Source organism: Balaenoptera ricei, chromosome 9 (genome assembly GCF_028023285.1).
Source record: "Balaenoptera ricei isolate mBalRic1 chromosome 9, mBalRic1.hap2, whole genome shotgun sequence".
Taxonomy (NCBI): domain Eukaryota; kingdom Metazoa; phylum Chordata; class Mammalia; order Artiodactyla; family Balaenopteridae; genus Balaenoptera; species Balaenoptera ricei.
In genome coordinates, this window is record NC_082647.1 from 13,616,970 (window position 1) to 13,635,001 (window position 18,032).

Here is an 18,032-nt window from a genome sequence, read left to right on the forward strand (position 1 = left end):
CAGTCTAGTCTAATTCCTCTTCTTGTGACTCGGGTTCCATCTCTTCTTACTGTCTCTAGGGCTTCCTTCCTGCAGTTAGCTTCTCTTTTCCACATCATGAATTTCTCTCTATTGGATTTTCCCTTCAGCCTACAAACATACTCTGTTATCTGCCAGCCCTGATACATATGCAAATATATGTAAATATGATGATCAAAGATGTACAGTTATATAGATTTCATCCGTCCTAGTGTCTTCTATCCACTATTTCTTGTTCCTATTCTTATCCAATAAATTATCTTCATTGAATAGTTTTTCTCCTACCTCAGTGTCTGTTTCTTCTCAACCATTTTTGTGGACTCTATTCTTTACCAATCCTCTAAATATTGTTGGGCTCTAAGGTTGAGTCTTCTTTGCCTACACTCCCTTGGAAATTTGCTTATTAAAGTACTGTGACACCCAAATGTATCTCCTGCCTCATATTTCTTCCTGAGTGCTAAAATGCATAGCTAGCTGCCTCCTTGATCATTTAATTATCCTCTCTTGTGGGTGATATAATACTTGATTTCTTCTCCTCGAGATTCCCCACTTCAGTAAATGGCATCACCGTCCACCCTGTTACTTAGTCAAAATCTTGGGGTGAGCCTTGATTCTTATTTCTCTCTCTCACCCTTCTCCCATGTCTAGTTTATTAGTGAGTTTCATTTTCCTACCTCTAAAATATATACCAGATTCACCAGTTTTTCTCCATCTGCACTGCTTCCACTTTAGTCCAAGCAATCGTCTCTTGCTTAGCCTACAACCGTAGTCTCACTGGTCTTCTCTGCATCCATTCTTGCCCTTCCTATAATCTCTTCTCCACTAAAGTGATATTTGAGGCACTATAATATATACTGCTTTGGATTTACATTGTCTAGAATTAAATTCTGACTTCATTGTTTACCAGCTTTGTGGCTTTGAGCAAAATACTTAACACCTCTGTGCCACAATATTCTCATCTATAAAATGGGATAATAATTGTCAATAATAATAAAATATCAATCAGGTTGTATCACACACACACACACACACACACACACACACACTCCTCCACTTTTGAAACTTTGAATTCTCATATCTTAGAATAAAATCAAAGCTACTCACCATGGCTTTCAGGATGCTTCATAACCTGGCCCTTTGCCTAATTGTTCTGACCGCTTTTTGTTATCATTCTTGCTATCTTTAACTCTCTACTTTGAAACATGACTTTTTATGGAATATCTTTTTTTTTTGGTGGGGGAGCAACTTAGGTTTTTGTTTTGTGTTTGTTTTGTTGTATGTAAAGATAGTGCCAAATTTTTAAAAATCAGTTGATGTTTTTTCACCTGGTGAATCATTTATCTTTATAAATAGACCTACTATGTTTTCTAGTTTTGTGGGAGACTGGTAAAATTCCTAGAAGTGGAACTGCTAAGTCAAAAGGTAGGAGTGTTTTCAGAACTATAAGTCCTGTTGAGGTAAATTTTTGAGACCTTATGTGACCAAAAAGTTTCATTTACCCTCATGCTTGATTGGTAGTTTCCTGGAGGGTAAAATTCTAGGTTCAAATCATTTTTATTCAGGGCAATGAAAACATTACTCCATTGTCTTTTCTGTTCAAAGCTTTATTGAGATATAATTCACGTATCATAGAATGCACCCATTTAAAGAGTACACTTCAGTAGTTTTTAATATATTCCCAGAGTTGTGCAATCGTTATCACAATCCATTGTAGAACATTTTTACCACCCCAAAGAGAATCCCCCAGATAGCATTCATTCCCCATTCCCACTAACCCCCCAGCCTTAGGCAATAAGTTAATCCATTTTCTGTTTCCATTCTCTTTTCATGTTGCTGATGAAAAGTCTGATATCAATTCTAGTTATTCAGTAGGAAACATTTAGGGTTTTCTTCTCAGCTTTGAGTTTCTGAAGTTTATTCATGGAAACTAGGATTTATTCAGACATGTTTTTTTTACTCATCTATTTTAGCCCTCACTGAGCATTTTCAGTCAGAATACTGATGTTTTTCCTTAGGTCAAAATATTTTAAAATTTTTATTTCTTCTGTTTTCATCATTTAGAGTTTTTATTAAATGAATTTTGAACTTCCCAGATATGTTCTTAATATCCCAACTATATACTTGTGTTATGCACCTCTGTTTTTTCCTTTGTTTTGCTTTGCTTTACTTTCTGGGAAGTTTCTTTAACTTTATATTGCAAATCACTGCCATGGTCTTTACCAATGCTCATTCTGTTATTTACCCCTTCTAAATTTTTTTCCCAATAATAATATTTCCATTTTCTCCTTACCCAGTCATTCTGTTTGTTCATCATGATCTTTCTCTTTCTTCCTGTTGGATTTTCAGTGTCTTCTTTTTTTTTTAATTGAGATATAATTGACATATAACATTATATTAGTTTCAGGTATACAACATAATGATTTGATATTTGTGTATGTTGAGAAATGATCACCACAATAAGTTAGTTAACATCCATTGCCACACAAAGAATTTTTTTTACCCCTTAGGATGAGAACTTTTAAGATCTACTCTCTTAGCAACTTTCAAATATACAGTACAGTATTATTAACTATAGTCACCATGCTGTACATGTCTTGTGAATCTTTTTTTTTTTTTTAATTATTTATTTATGGCTCTGTTGGGTCTTCGTTTCTGTGCGAGGGCTTTCTCTAGTTGTGACAAGCGGGGGGCCACTCTTCATCGCGGTGCGCGGGCCTCTCACTATCGCGGCCTCTCTTGTTGCGGAGCACAGGCTCCAGACGCGCAGGCTCAGTAATTGTGGCTCACGGGCCCAGCTGCTCCGCGGCATGTGGGATCTTCCCAGACCAGGGCTCGAACCCGTGTCCCCTGCATTGGCAGGCAGATTCTCAACCACTGCGCCACCAAGGAAGCCCTCTTGTGAATCTTGACTGTCTATTCATACTTATGAATAAAAGACTGAGTTAATTACAGTAGAGAACTTTGTAATTATACAGATCTAGACTTCTTTTCTAAATGGGAAGTCTGATCGTGGGTTTTCCATAAGTCTTTTGTGTTCATTGGTTTGTTTCTTTTAGGGCACAGGGATTGGAGTAGGCAGGTTTAGGGCTGCCCCAGTTACAAAAGTAAGGACAAGTTTAGTGTGGAAGGCGCTAACCAACTCACCAGGTCAGTTTATTTCTTTCCTTCCTTCTTTCCTTCCTTCCTTCCTTCCCTTTTCAAGCATATAGAAAATTGTAGAGAATAATATGACCATCCATGTATCCATTACCCAGCTGTGTTGAATCATGTCTTTTTTCATATTTCCTTCAGATTTTTTAAATATATAAGAAAATTATAGAAAAAATAATCAAAGAGATCATATAGATAATCAAAGATTACCTTTGAATCTATTCCCTGCCCTCTCTCTTTTCAGAGGTAACCATTATCCTGAATTTAGTGTTTATCGTACCCATGCATGTTTCTATATTTTTGCTGTGGGTATATATCCATAAATAATGTCGGTTCCATGTTTAAAGCTGTACATACCCTGGAATTTGCTTTTTTCACTCAGTATTGTGTTTTTGAGATGTGTTCATGTTGATATATTTAGCTTTAGTTCTTCATTTTGACTTCTATCTAGTATTCCATTTCACAAATATATTGGAGTTTGCCCTTTTTTCTCTTAGGGAATATTTGACTTGGTTCCAATATTTTGCTATTATAAACATTATTGCAATGAATATGTCTTGTGCCTATGTTAATATGTAATAGCTAGATGATAGCTTAATGCCCATCTTCAACTTTACTAGATATTGCCAGTTTATTCTCAGACATTTACATTATACCTGCCTGTAGAATAGAAGATTATCTATTGCTGTACATGGTTGGTGCTGAATTTTTTGCCAGTCCCATGGGTGTGAAATGGTTTCTCATTTTAATTTTCATTTCTTTGATTACTAATGAGGTCATTTATTTTATCAGGTATTTATTGGATATTCTGAATTCTCTTCAGTGAACTCTTATTCATAAACCCTTTGCTCTGTTTTCTTTTGGATTATTTGACCTTTTCTAAAGAGATAACCAGTTACCCCAGCATTATTTATTATACACTCAATTTTGTTCCCCACTAAATTATAATGCCAACACAAACCATATGCCATGTATATAAATACCTGTGCCTACTCAGCCATAAAAAAGAATGAAATAATGCCATTTGCATCAACATGGATGGACCTAGAGATTATCATACTAAGTGAAGTAAGTCAGACAAAGACAAATATCATATGATATCACTTATATGTGGAATCTAAAAAAAAATGATACAAATGAACTTATTTAAAAAACAGAAATAGACTCACAGACATAGAAAACAAACTTAGAGTTACCAGAGGGAAGGGATAAATTAGGAATTTGAGATTAACAGATAAACACTGCTATATATAAAATAGATAAACAACAAGGACTTAATGTATAGCAGAGGGAACTATATTCAATATCTTGTAATCACCTATAATGGAAAAGAATCTGAAAAAGAATGTGTGTGTGTGTGTGTATAAAACTGAATCACTTTGCTATATACCTGAAACAGTGTAAATCAACGGTACTTCAATTTTAAAAAAAAACCATGTTAAAAAAAAAAATCCCTGTGTTTCTGAGTCCTTTATTCAGTCCATTTACTCTGTTTTTCTATTCCTACCATACTATTGCTTTATAAATCTTGCTGTCTGGTAACACCTTTCTTACTTTCCTTATTATTAAAAGGCTATCATTTTACAGTGCTTCCATAAGAATTTTAGAGTTTGTCAAATTCCATGGGAAAAAAATCTCTTGGGAATTTCTTTATTGTACTGCACTGAATGAATTTGGGGAAAATTGAGATTGTTATGGCATTGAGTCCACACATACACACACACACACACACAATTTACGTATTTGTCAAATGGAGAGGGGGCACACACACACACATATCATATAGTGTAAATGTGAAATAAAGTTTAGTGGAGAAAAGTAAGTACCAGAATACACACAATCCCCTGAGCTCTTTTATTTCCACATATTTGTGTTCTTAGGGTAGACATAACTAGAATTAATTTACCATGGAAAGAGCTCCTAGGTAATAATTGGAGCTTTGATGTGGATGAAATGGCCTTATTAGAAAGGGAAAGTATCCTGAGCTCTGTAGCTGTCCTCAGCCTCTTCTTGCATTGAGTAAACTCAGGCTTTTGAGTCAGCTTCTTGATGTGCTATAATAAGAGGGGAGGCAATTAGCCTCCAGAGTCATCTGAGTTTGTCTCTTATCAATATTCTTTTATGCACTTGTATATTATTTTGTTGTTTACACCACAAAGATCTTGCAGTCTTTTGTTAGATGTATTCCTGAATTCTTTACAGTTTTTGTTGCTGTTGTGAACGGCATCTTTTTTTAATTGGCTCTGGCTGATGCATTGGAACACTATGTAATATTTGTATCCTTGATCTTACATCCGCCAGTCCCAGTCTTGCTGAACTCTTACATTAGTCTTTATAGTTAATAGTTATGAGCCCTAACGGTTTATGGAGTCTCTTGGGTTTTTCTATAGATAGCGTGTTTTCTACAAATAAATTCTTATCTCTACCAGTCCAATTCTGAAGTCTCTTTTTGTATCTTATCTCCATGCCATTAACTGTAACGTCTTGTATATCACAGCCATGATAACAGGCACCCTTATCTTATTCCTCACCTTTCACTGTGGTATTTTGCTGCAGGTTTCATATACTTTATTAAAAGATCCCTATTTCTAACATTTGAAGATTTTTAAAATAAATGTTGACTTTTTCAAAAATATATTCACATTTTGTTACTCATTTCTAGTTTAGTTGCATCATGGTAAACGAATATGGTTTGTGTGATAGCAATTTTTGTATTTATGAAACTTGCTTTGTGGCTGATATATAGAAGTAAAAGGAAGAGTAACAAAACTTGATCAATTTCATAGAAGTCAGAAAAGCAAGAAAAAGTGGCATAAGCAGAAAGCACATAATAAGATGATAGAAATAAATCAGCTACAAAAATATAAATGAACTAAATTCTCTGGTTAAAACACAGATGTGTTTAAAACAAAACAAGCTAACAAAAAGAAAATCTATCTATAATTCATTTATAGGAGACACACAATGGTTGAAAGTCAAAGGGTGAGAAAGGACAGTACCAGACAAGTAGTGGTAAAATGCTGGTGTAGGTAGGTTAATATCAGACTTTAACAAGATAAAAAGCATTGTTGGGGAGAAGGAGGACCATTACTTAACATTAAAGGTAAAAGAAATTAAAAGTTTGGGTAAGAACTCAAACCTACAGAAAAGTTGAAATAATAGTACCATGAACACTTATATAAATACTATTTACACTACCTAGATTCAACAGTATGTTAACATTTTGCTCAATTTATAGCTCCTAAGGAAAAAAAAGAAATTATTTTACCTGGTCACAATATCATTATGTCTAAGAAGATTGACAGTTTCGTAATCTTATATCTAGTACATGTTCAAATTTGCACAGTTACCCCAAGAATATCATTTATAGCTGTTCTCCATCCCTGAACTAAGATCTTCTCTTTGTGCATGCATTAAATCAGTTGCTGTCTTTTAGTAGTAGTTGTCTTTTAGTCTGAAGTGACCACCCACCATTTTGTTTCCCATGACATAATTTATTAAAGAAACCAGGACAGTTGTCATGGAATGACATGTTTGGGTTTGTCTGATTTCATAGCTTTGATTTTCAAAGGAAGGTAAATATCTTATAGAATGTCACATATTCCATATTTGATTATTTCATTGTGGTTCTTTTAGCATATTTTTCTTTATTCCTTATATTTCTTCTAAACTAGAAGCTAAGTATAAAGGTTTAGATTCTATTTAAATGTTTTGCACGTATACTTCGTGGGTGATAAATAATGTGTTGTTTATGTTGCATCACATTAAGAGGCACGTGTCAAGTTGTCACACTGTTAATGATTCTAAGCCACATCTCTCCTTGTAAAGGTGTATGTTTCCCTTTGTCTTTAATCTGGGGGAAAATACTTTGGCACTATGCTAGTATCCTGTTCATCAACTTTTCACCTAATGGTTTTAGCATCCTGTCCTTTCCTGAATCAATTATTTTATATTAGCTGGCATTCTTTTGTAAAGAGGAGCTTCTTGGGACTTCCCTGGTGGCGCAGTGGTTAAGAATCCGCCTGCCAATGCAGGGGACACAAGTTCGAGCCCTGGTCCGGGAAGATCCTACATGCCGCGGAGCAGCTAAGCCCGTGCACCACAACTACTGAGCCTGTGCTCTAGAGCCCGCGAGCCACAACTACTGAGCCGCATGCCACAACCACTGAAGCCCACATGTCTAGAGCCCATGCTCCGCAACAAGAGAAGCCACTGCAATGAGAAGCCCGTGCACCACAACAAAGAATAGCCCCCACTTGCTGCAACTAGAGAAAAGCCCGCTCACGGCAACGAAGACCCAACACAGCCAAAAATCAGTCAGTTAATTAATTAATTTAAAAAACCCACGCATACGTGCTATTTACTTATGAAAAAAAAAAGAAGAGCCTCTTATATCAAATGAGAATAACTATGATTTTTCCCCAAAAGGCAGGATAAATGCATAATTCTTTTCCATTAATATTTAATTTTCTAAAGATGTCACAGTTACCTAAAGTCTCCCATCAAACACTATTTTTATGGGCTAGTGAATTTTTATTTTTTAAATGTATGCAGTCTGTTATAGTTAATTGTAGTCTTTACTCTTTTTGCTGAAAACCTCCCGACCAGTAGGAGTCCCTTCAGACTAGCTCCTGTGTTGTTTTCGCATCTGTCCAACACAACAAGATGTTCCAGAACTCTTCTTGAATAATAGATGGACCTTAAAATGCTTTAGTGCTGGTCATTTCTCCCATTAGTTGTAGTCATTGTTTTAGTTGTTATTTTATATAGTCTATGCTTATTTATATGTACTGTCATGTTTATAGTTTCTAGATTCCCCATTTGTATTAGTTTCCTATGGCTGCAATAGCAAATTGCCACAAACTTGGGTTACAACAGTACAAATTTATCCTCTTAGCAAGTCTGAAATAGGTTTCACTAGGCCAAAACTAAGGTGTCAGAAAGGCTGTGCTCTCTCCAGAGCAATTTCCTTGCCTTTTCCAGCTTCTAGCGTTGCATTCCTTGACTCATGGCCCCTTCTTCCAACTTCAAGGCCAGCAGTGTAGCATCTTCAAATCTCTCTGGTAGGTCTTCTATTGCCTAATGCTCTGTAGTAAAATCTCTCTCCAGTTCCATTTTATAAGGATGTGATTACACTTAGGGCCCACCCAGATAATCCAGGATAATCTCCCTAACTCAAGATACTTAATTACATCTGCACAGTTCTTTTTGTCATATAAGGTACCATTTATAGGTTCTGGGTTTCAGGATGTATACATCTTGGGGGATGTTAATTAGCCTGCCATACTGTTCTTTTATATTATTCTGGGTTCAGTTTCCTTCTTCTAGGTTGTTAGCTATTTTCTTTTAGCACCTTGAAGTCAATTCATTATCCTCTGGCTTCTTTTACTGTTCTTAGGAGTATGACATCAGTCTAATTTATCTTTCTTTTCTTTCTGGTTGACTTTAAGAACTTTTATGCATTTTCACTTCAACCTGGATGGTTGTGGATTTAGTTTTATCTGTCATGGCCAGGACTCATTTTGCTACTCTTGAGTATTTTTGATTTCCAACTGTTTTGGAAAATTACAGCCATCTTCATTTCAAATATCTCTCCCATTTTCTGTTTACCTCTGCATTTACTAATTCTGTTCTTTATGTCTTTCATGTTTTCCTTTCATTTTTCTCTGCCTTTTGGCTAATTTTCTCTGAATCATCTTCTAGTTCTTTAATTCTCTTTTCAACTCTAATCTATTTACTTATACTGAGATTTTTTTTAATGACTATATGATTCAAAATTCAGTCTTTGTAGTTTCTTCATGCTTCCTTTTTATATGTATGTGTTGTCTTTAAGCTTTGAGATCTTCCAGAGTTATTTCAGTAGGAACTTGCTCTTATATTTTGGTCCACAGTGTATTAGCTTTGATTTTTTTGGTGAAGCTTGATTATATCTGTATTATTTTAGAGGAATTACTCAGAATTTTTTCTGGTGAATGACAGGTGTGCTAGTTTTCTTGCTTTCAGTACCATGATTCTTTTAAAAATTTTCTTGGAATTTTAGGACAAAGTCTCTTCTTTATTATTATTTATTATTTATTATCTTTGGTAATAATCATTTGTTTTTTGGCATCTATTAGACTAGTCCTGTAATTTTCTCCTTTGACCTAAAGTATTATATTACTGGATTCCTAATGAATGACTATCCCCACATTAAAAAATACATATATAGTACTGAATTATGTTTAAGAGTTTGTCTTTCCTCACAGGTTGGATTATTTTGTGGCTTTATTTTTTTGTCTTATCTTTGTCAAGGTTTGACATCTAGATTTTGCTAGCTTCATAAACTGAATTTGGAAGATTTTCTTTTTTACATATACTATCACCTATTAATAATTGATAGTATATTTCCTTAAAGGTTTGATAGAAACCAATAATTTGGATCTGATACCTTCTTATTGGGAGGAGGGGAGTCAGTGGCTGTAGTTTTTTCTGCCTTTGCTACCCTTCAATTCCTCCCATAGCAGCTTGTCTGCATTATATTTTAACTTGGCTTTTAAAAAAAAATTCAGTCCTTTTTTGGAGAGTGAATTTTGCCATTTTTAAAGTTGCTAGAAATGATAAGCTGTTTACTAGTATTGCCTGGTTTTAATTGCTGTGTTCTACTGAAGAGATCAAAAAAGGATAGGAAATCTTCTAGTACCTTTCTTGAAGTTTTTTGTTTTTAATTCTTTCATTTCCCTTTTAGGTTGTTGTAACAGTTTTTCTTGTTTTTCCAAGAAGATATTTTAAGGCCAAAGCTCTGTGTCTACTGTTAACTTTACAGTATCTTATTCTACTTTTTAATGTATCATCAAAGTATAAATATCATCAAAGTTTTTTTTCTTATTCTTTGGGGAAAATCTGAAAGAATTTCCTCTCCCAGACTCATCTTTTCTAATTACAACTAGGATTCTTTGTGATTTTTCTTCATTCTTTGGATATAAAGTTGCTTTTGTTTGGAAGTTAAGAAACCTGCCTTTCAGGCATTTGTGGTCAGGCCCTGCATTTTCTACCTCCAGCAAGAAAATTTAATTCTAATCAGTTCTAATCAGCTCAGTCTCCTCATTTCCCCCATGCTCTTTGCCCTCTCTAATTTTTTTTTCTTTTCCCTTTCTCCCATTCTTTGGGGGAATGGTTCTTTACCCTAACTGCACATGAGTTTTATCTGTGGAGCTTTAAAAAAAAAAAAAAGAGGACTGTACTTAATTTCCTGGACTGGAAAGAATCGCTGAACTAGGATTAATTTTTCTCTCTTATCCTATTCTGAAGACAGCTTAAATCTTATCTCCAGCACTAATTGAATGCGTGTCATGACAAAGACACACCAAGATAAGTGATGGGGGAATAAAAGATGAATAAAACATGTTTCTGATCTCAAAGTAGCTAATAGACATGAAAAACATAAGCAATTTTAGGATATCAACTTTTGACTATAAAGCAGTTCTGCCTGGGTGGTCAATGAACTCATCATAGAGGGAGTTTGTCATTTTCTGAGATGAAGAGACTGTAAGAAAAACAAGTTTTGAAGGGGCTCTGGGGGACAGGTCAAAAGTTAACTTTTGAACATGTTAAGTTTGAGATGCTTATTAGTTATCTTAGTAGAGATATTCAGTAAGCAGTTGGACAAAAAGAGTCTGGAGTTGAGAGGATAGAGCTGGGTTTAAAAATTTGGGTTTCATCAATTCATATTTGGCATATAAAGCCACAAGATTAGGTAAGATCACTTGGGGAGTAAGTGTAGCTAGAGAAAAGAAGATATCTAATACTTGTTGGGGATATGAGAAATTAGCGAAGGAGTCATAAAGGAAAATATTGTAATATCTGACTATAGAAAAAATTAGAAACTTCTGTCATTTCTTCTCAAACTTTAATAAGGATCACTTTGTTAAAGTTCGGTGGGTCTGAAATGGGGCCTGACATTCTGCTACTCTAACAGACTTCCAGAAGATTATGCTGCTGGTAGTCTATGGACCATGCTTTGAGTAGCAAGACTTTCTATGACTACAGAGACATAAAGTAAAAAGGAAAGACTGAAACGTTTGTAGGAGAATAAGGATTAATACCCAGAATATCCAGAATAAAGAGTATCTATAAATGAACAAGAAAAAAATAGATGGGGAGAAAGAATACAGATAGGGAATTTTCCATAAAGAAATTAAAACGGTCAGTAAACATGAAAAATGCTCAACTTCCTAGGAAATACAAATTGGAACAACAAGATCATCTTTCCCCTGAAGATCAGGAAAAGTTTAAAAGTTTGAAAATATCCAGTGTTGGTGGGATTGTGGGGAAAAGGGTGGACTGATACCCTAGTAGGAGGGTATCTTGGTACCTTTTTCCCTTTGGAAGATCATTTGGCATATTAACTTTTTAGATGTGCATATCCTTCAATCCAGGAATCCTTTGCCTTAGTATCTAAAAGGAAAACTTGTACCTTTGCCCAGAAAGGCATTTCAGAGCTATTCACTGAATTGTTTGAAGTTGAGAAAAATGAAATAATCTAAGTGTCCTCTAGTAAGGAATTATTAAATAAACCAAGGGTCCTGAAACCCTTTGCTCACTTATTCTCCCTTGTACATTTTTAAATTGTCTCACAATTTTGGGACTTCCCTGTTGGCTCAGTGGTTAAGAATCCGCCTGCCAATGCAGGGGACACGGGTTTGAGCCCTGGTCCGGGAAGATCCCACATACCATGGAGCAACTAAGCCCGTGCACCACAACTACTGAGCCTGTGCTCTAGAGCCCACGAGCCACAACTACTGAGTCCATGTGCCACAACTACTGAAGCCCACGCACCAGAGCCCATGCTCCGCAGCAAGAGAAGCCACCGCAATGAGAAGTCCATGCACCGCAATGAAGAGTAGCCCCCGCTCACCACAACTAGAGAAAGCCCGCGTGCAGCAACAAATACCCAATGCAGCCAAAAAATAAATAAATAAATGAATAAAAATTTTTTAGAAAATTGTCTCACGTTTTTTCATTATAACTTTAATAGTTTAAAAGGCCATGATTTCTAGTATATGTTAAATACATTTTGGTTACACCTTAAAATTGCAGATTCAAATCATTCAGTTTATAGAGAGTATCCATCATATACCGTATGGTAATTTGCAAAGCAGATTCTCACACCACTCAGATAAATTGAACTCATTTATCATTAAGGAAAAAAAATCTGACTTCTTATTTATCTTAAAATAAACATGTAATATGTGCCTGTATTATGATTTCTGAATTCTAGACTTCTGAATTCTCAGCTGGCTGAGACTTCTGAATTCTCAGCTGGCTGGCTGGATAAATGGATGAGGCTTGGAGCCTTCCCAAGAATGTGTTTCATTAATAAAATAAGGTCTTGCTCTTAATTTTCCCCCTTTTTTTCCAAGGGATTTTCCTTCTTCTTTTGTTTGTTAGGTGCTTTGAAGTTTATACAGCTCAGAACAGTGCACCTTTGTAGGATTTGAGATGGATAAGAACTTTGCCTTTCTCTTACAAAGTGGAGAATTACAAAGTGGTAATTTTAAAAGGAGAGGAAGAAAGGAGAACTAGTTCTAAAGCAGATCAATTAGGAAGAGTACAGATAGACATTGAGGATCTGGAAATTGATTCTCCTAAAATGATCCATGTCGACCTAACCTTAGGTTACCGTTGAAGTTTGAAGACTGTTGAAATAAGCAGTGTCCTAACAATATTTTGAAATGAATGTTATGTATCTATACTTACTTCAGCCATTTAAAAGGATGCTTATACAACCCTTTAAACGGAGTAAAATACATGTGTATTAACATGGAAAGAATTCTGAGGCATGTTGTTTGGTGAAAAAAGCAAGTGTTAAAAATATTTTAATATGTAATATTTATATTATATATAGTTGTATATTTTATATATGTATATATTTATGTTTTTTACTTGAGTGAAAAGGAGACATGGAAGAATGTATATCAAACTGTAAACAGCACTTACCTTTTAGGCAGGGGGCCCAGCAATGTGGGGAAAGTGAAAAGAGAGTTTCATTGCTTGTTCCTGAATACTCATGTATTACTTAAATCTTTTATAGTTGAGAATATATTGTGTTACTAGTGTAGGAAAAAATTTAAAGAAGTTTAATAATAAAAGGGAAAACCCACTATACTAAATGATCTCTAAGGTCTCTAAGCTTTAAATTTCAAGGAACACTGGCAGTTACTGCAATATTTTAATAGAAATGTTAAAATATTTCTAATTCATATTCTAAATGATTTGTATTCACATTCTTTCAAAATATTTTTTAGGTGTGGAATATCAAACAAATGATTAAGTTGACACAGGAGCATATAGAGGCCCTACTGGACAAATTTGGTGGGGAGCATAATCCACCATCAATATATCTGGAGGTAAGCTTTTGAGTATCATATATGTAGTAATTTTGAAAAGAAGAAAATGAACTTATAAAAAAGCATTTGTACTGGTAATATTGGTTATTTTAGGGAGTGGGATTAGAAGTAGATATGGGAAGAGAGAATTAGCTTTGTCTTTATTGTACTTTTTAATCTTGTTTCACTTGTTACAATAAATATGTAGTATTTTCTAATTTGGAAAATATCAAAACTAAAGGAGAAGGTGTATATAAGCTTCAAAATATCACCCTGGTTTAAAAAAAACCAAAAACTTAGTGAAAAAACAGAGAGAGAAAACAGTCTTTTCTGGAGGTCAGCAAACTAGTTACCATATTAGAAAATGGGGAGAATTTTGTGAAATATCTTTTTCCCAGAACAAATCCCCACAAAATAGGTTTTTGCTTCCTTATGGGTAAAGTCTACAGTATTTAAATAGCTCAAAATTGCTCAGCCTTACTGTTTGATAGTGCCTTCAGGCTTTTGTATCAAGCCTTTAACGTCATTGTAAATTTATTGATTACTCATTGTTCTTAATCCTAGGAGGTAGTAGTTACTGTTACAATCACAGATAGGCTTTCTTGGCATTAGTTTCCCGTGTACGCCACTCAGGTTCCGCAGCTAGGAAGCTGTTACGGCATCTAGGCAGTCAGGCTCCACGGCCCACACTGCTCACCGCTACGCTATCCTGGCTGTCTCTATAAAAGCTGGCTCCAACTGTAATCACTAGTCATGCTGGGAGAGAACGCTAAATTACTAATGATCAGGTTACCATTTGCCTTCAAATGCCAGAGATTTTTAGGCATGGATTGACAGACTCCTAAACGAAAATTCTAATTTAGTAATCTAATTACTTTTAAAGGGTAAGTTAAATCTTCAGTATTTCAAGAGAAAGTAAGCTTGCATTTCTAAAATAAACTTGGAAGTTTGGAAGTAACTGCTAATAAAGTGTTCTCTTCTTCATATGGCTTATCACAGAGCACACTGCCAGTTAGTATCGGTGCTAGGACTAGAATTCATACCTCTGAATATAGTTAGTGTACTTTCTAATATCCCATGCTGTCTGTTTTACTTGTATGTGTGAGGAGAACAAGCAAAGGAGTCATAAGGAGGCAAAGTCCTGGTGAAATAGTAATTCTTTGTTAATCAGAATTAGACAACTTAACCAGCAGTTTTTCTGCCAACCATTTTGTGTCAGGAAACTTTCCCCATCCTCAGATGTAATACATTTGCATCGATCACCATGTCTCACTGTTGCAGGGATTTACTACCCCTCCACACACATACGCTTCAGGCTTTTTACTATTTGAATTACATCTAACGAGGACGGTATACAGCAGACTATACCTCGTAGGTTATATCATTAGCATGTAGATTCTGACTCTCAGGGACTAACATTACACAATTTCTCTGTAGAAGGCAGTATAATATAGTGGTTAAGATGAACCATGGAGTCACACAGACCCTGTGTTTAAATTCTGGCTCTGCCTTAATTTATGCAGACAGGTTACCTAACCTCCTTATACCTCACCTCATTGGTAAAATGGGACTATATCACACATATGGTAATTTAAAGATTAAATTGAGTTTATAATTATGAGATAGCATAGTTCCTGACACATATTAAGTACTCCGTAAATCTTTGATTCATTTGTTCAACAGATAATTTTTGAGTGCCTGCTAATATTTGTACTTGTCTAAGCTCAGGGGATATAACAAAAAACAACCACCCCACCCACCCCACCCCCCAGCCAAATCTCTGCCTTCAGATAGCTTGTATTTTAATCAGGGGAGTGGGTCACAGAAAATAAACATAGAAATAATAAAACATTGAACTTAACCACCGTTTGATATACTGTGAAGAGGAGCCTGGCTGCAGATGACAGTATTCTTCCCTGAGGAAAGTTGACCAGGCCCAGGGAGAAGACTTGTGGGTATTGCTATTTGAAGGCCCTTAAGTGGGTAATCTACTGATTACCCACTGAGACCCACCATTCTCCTTTCTGTCTCTATGAATTTTACTACTCTAGAACGTCACGTAAGTGGAATTCTAACATATTTCCTGTAACTGGCTGATTTCATTTAGCATAATGTCTTAAAGCTTCATCCATGTTGAAGCATGTGTCAGAATTTTCTTCCAATTTAAGGCTGAATAATATTCCATTGTATGTATATATCACATTTTATTTATCCATTTATCTGTCGATGGCTACCCTCACTGGTTGGTTGTTTCCACCTTTTGGTTACTGTGAATAATGCTGATTTTACTTCTTTTGGGGGTGTATACCCAGAAGTGGAATTACTGAATCATAAGACAGTTCTGTATTTAATTTTTTAAGGAATTGCCATTCTCTTTTCCATAAGCAACTACATTTTGCATTCCCACTAACAATCCTTTATATTCTTGCCAAGACTTATTTTCTGTGTGTGTGTGTGTGTGTGTGTGTGTGTGTGTGTGTGTGTGTGTGTGTTAATAATAGGCATCCTAATGAGTGTGAAGTGGTATCTCATTGTGGAAATGCAAATCTCCAGCTTTGTTCTTCTTTTTCAAAATTGTTTTGGCTATTTGGGATCCCTTGAATTTCCTCATGAATTTCAGGATGGATTTTTCTATTTCTCCAAACACATTGCCATTTTGGTAGGGATTACATTGAATCTGTAGACTGCTTTGGGTAGTATTGACATCTTAAGAGTCCTTAACTCTTAAATATGAATGGACAGTTAAGAATAACCAGATAGGGACTTCCCTGGTGGCACAGTGGTTAAGAATCCGCCTGCCAATGCAGGGCACATAGGTTCGAGCCCTGGTCCAGGAAGATCCCACATGCCATGGAGCAACTAAGCCTGTGTGCCACAACAACTGAGCCTGCGCTCTAGAGCCTGTGAGCCACAACTACTGAGCCTGCATGCCTAGAGCCCGTGCTCTGCAATAAGACAAGCCACCTCAGTGAGAAGCCTGCGCACCGCAACCAAGAGTAGCCCCCGCTCGCCGCAACTAGAGAAAGCCCGCGCGCAGCAAGAAGACCCAACACAACCAAAAATCAAATAAATAAATAAATAAAAATTTTTTAAAAATGATAAATGAATAACCAGATATTTAAAGAAAGCTGTTAGCAGGAAAGATAATGGCAGAAATGGTCAAAAGGAACTCAGAAACAGTGCAGAAAACAGAAGAAAATTTGAAAATAACTATAATTAACATCAAAGATAAGAGAAAATATAGTAATCTGTTCTTATTTCATGGTTGTACTAAAGAAGCAAAAGTAATAGAGAATAAGAAAGAGCTCTTGGAAACTAAAATAGTAAATTAAAATGGCATAACGGAAAATTTAAATACATAATGTGTGTGTATCTGCATGTGCATATAAACAGACAAACAAACAAATGCTATAAAGTTAAGGACATCTTCCAGAAAGTAGAAAAAAACAAAGATGGAAAATATTAAAGGAAAGATCAGAAAAATTAGAGAATAAGTCTAGGAGATCTATAAAAATTACAAATGTTTTTAATCTGCAAATAACAAATACCAATTTGTCCAAACATGTAGGGGTTTTAATTTCCGCTCCCATAACAAGAAACATGGAGGTAAATTATTCAAAGATTGTTCTACAGCTCAAGATTGTCAGACACTGGGGTAGATTGCTGTAGTCCTTTTGGTTTTTCTGTCATAACTGCAGCACATCTGAGAATTGTACTCTAACACAACACGTCAAATCGGGAAGAAGAGATCACAGATGTTCTCTGGTGTACTGAGCCCTTTCAAGGAGGAAAACCTTCCCCCCCAAATTCCTTACAAGTCTTTACATTTCACCAACCAGAATGGGGTTACATACACCCCTAGACTAGTGACTGTGCTTACATTTCCTGAAATAAGAGGCTAAAAAGTAAAATTTTCCCAGTGTTCACAATTTGGCTTCTGATTAGTTTGTGCACTGGCAGGTAGAAGTTGTGCTATAGCATTTCGAAAGAAACCCCTTTGGTGTTTTCATAGAAAGATAAATCTTTACCTATCTCTCCATTTCTTCCTTTTAGCAGAACAGAATGAAATCACTTATATCACCATCAGAAATCCTCGTGACTTTCTTTTTTCTATGTACTAATTTATTTAAAAACGAGCTTTTAAGTTCTGGATTTTCTCCAACTGGCATATGAAATAATAATTAACATTCTGTTGATTCCCTTGATGGTAACTGCAGTGAAATGAACTATTGTACTCTAAAGAATTTCAGGTTTGTCTTTTCAATCTTTGGTTCCAGTCTTTTCTTTTTATCATCATACAGAGGAAGATGAGTTTCCCCTAAAAGTCATTTCCCAGAATTTCTTATTTTTCTCCCAATTCTTCTGTATTTACTCATCCAACAAATTATTTGAATGCCTTCTATGTGTAAGATATAATGCTAGATGCTTTTCCAGTAGTAGATTCTTCTTTCTAGACCTGATATATTGGATTCCAGAGATGAAGAGATAAAGTTTCTGGAA

General features: G+C 35.4%; 1 protein-coding gene across 8 annotated transcripts in view; it reads left to right on the forward strand.

The window, feature by feature from the left end:
* BRAF (B-Raf proto-oncogene, serine/threonine kinase) overlaps positions 1–18,032 on the forward strand; it is a 158,848-nt gene that overhangs the window by 52,786 nt on the left and 88,030 nt on the right. For all 8 annotated transcript variants that reach the window (XM_059933219.1, XM_059933212.1, XM_059933211.1 and 5 more), the window contains exon 2: positions 13,452–13,553. In XM_059933219.1, the coding sequence (XP_059789202.1) occupies positions 13,452–13,553 (102 nt within the window). The remainder of the gene's footprint in view (positions 1–13,451; positions 13,554–18,032) is intronic.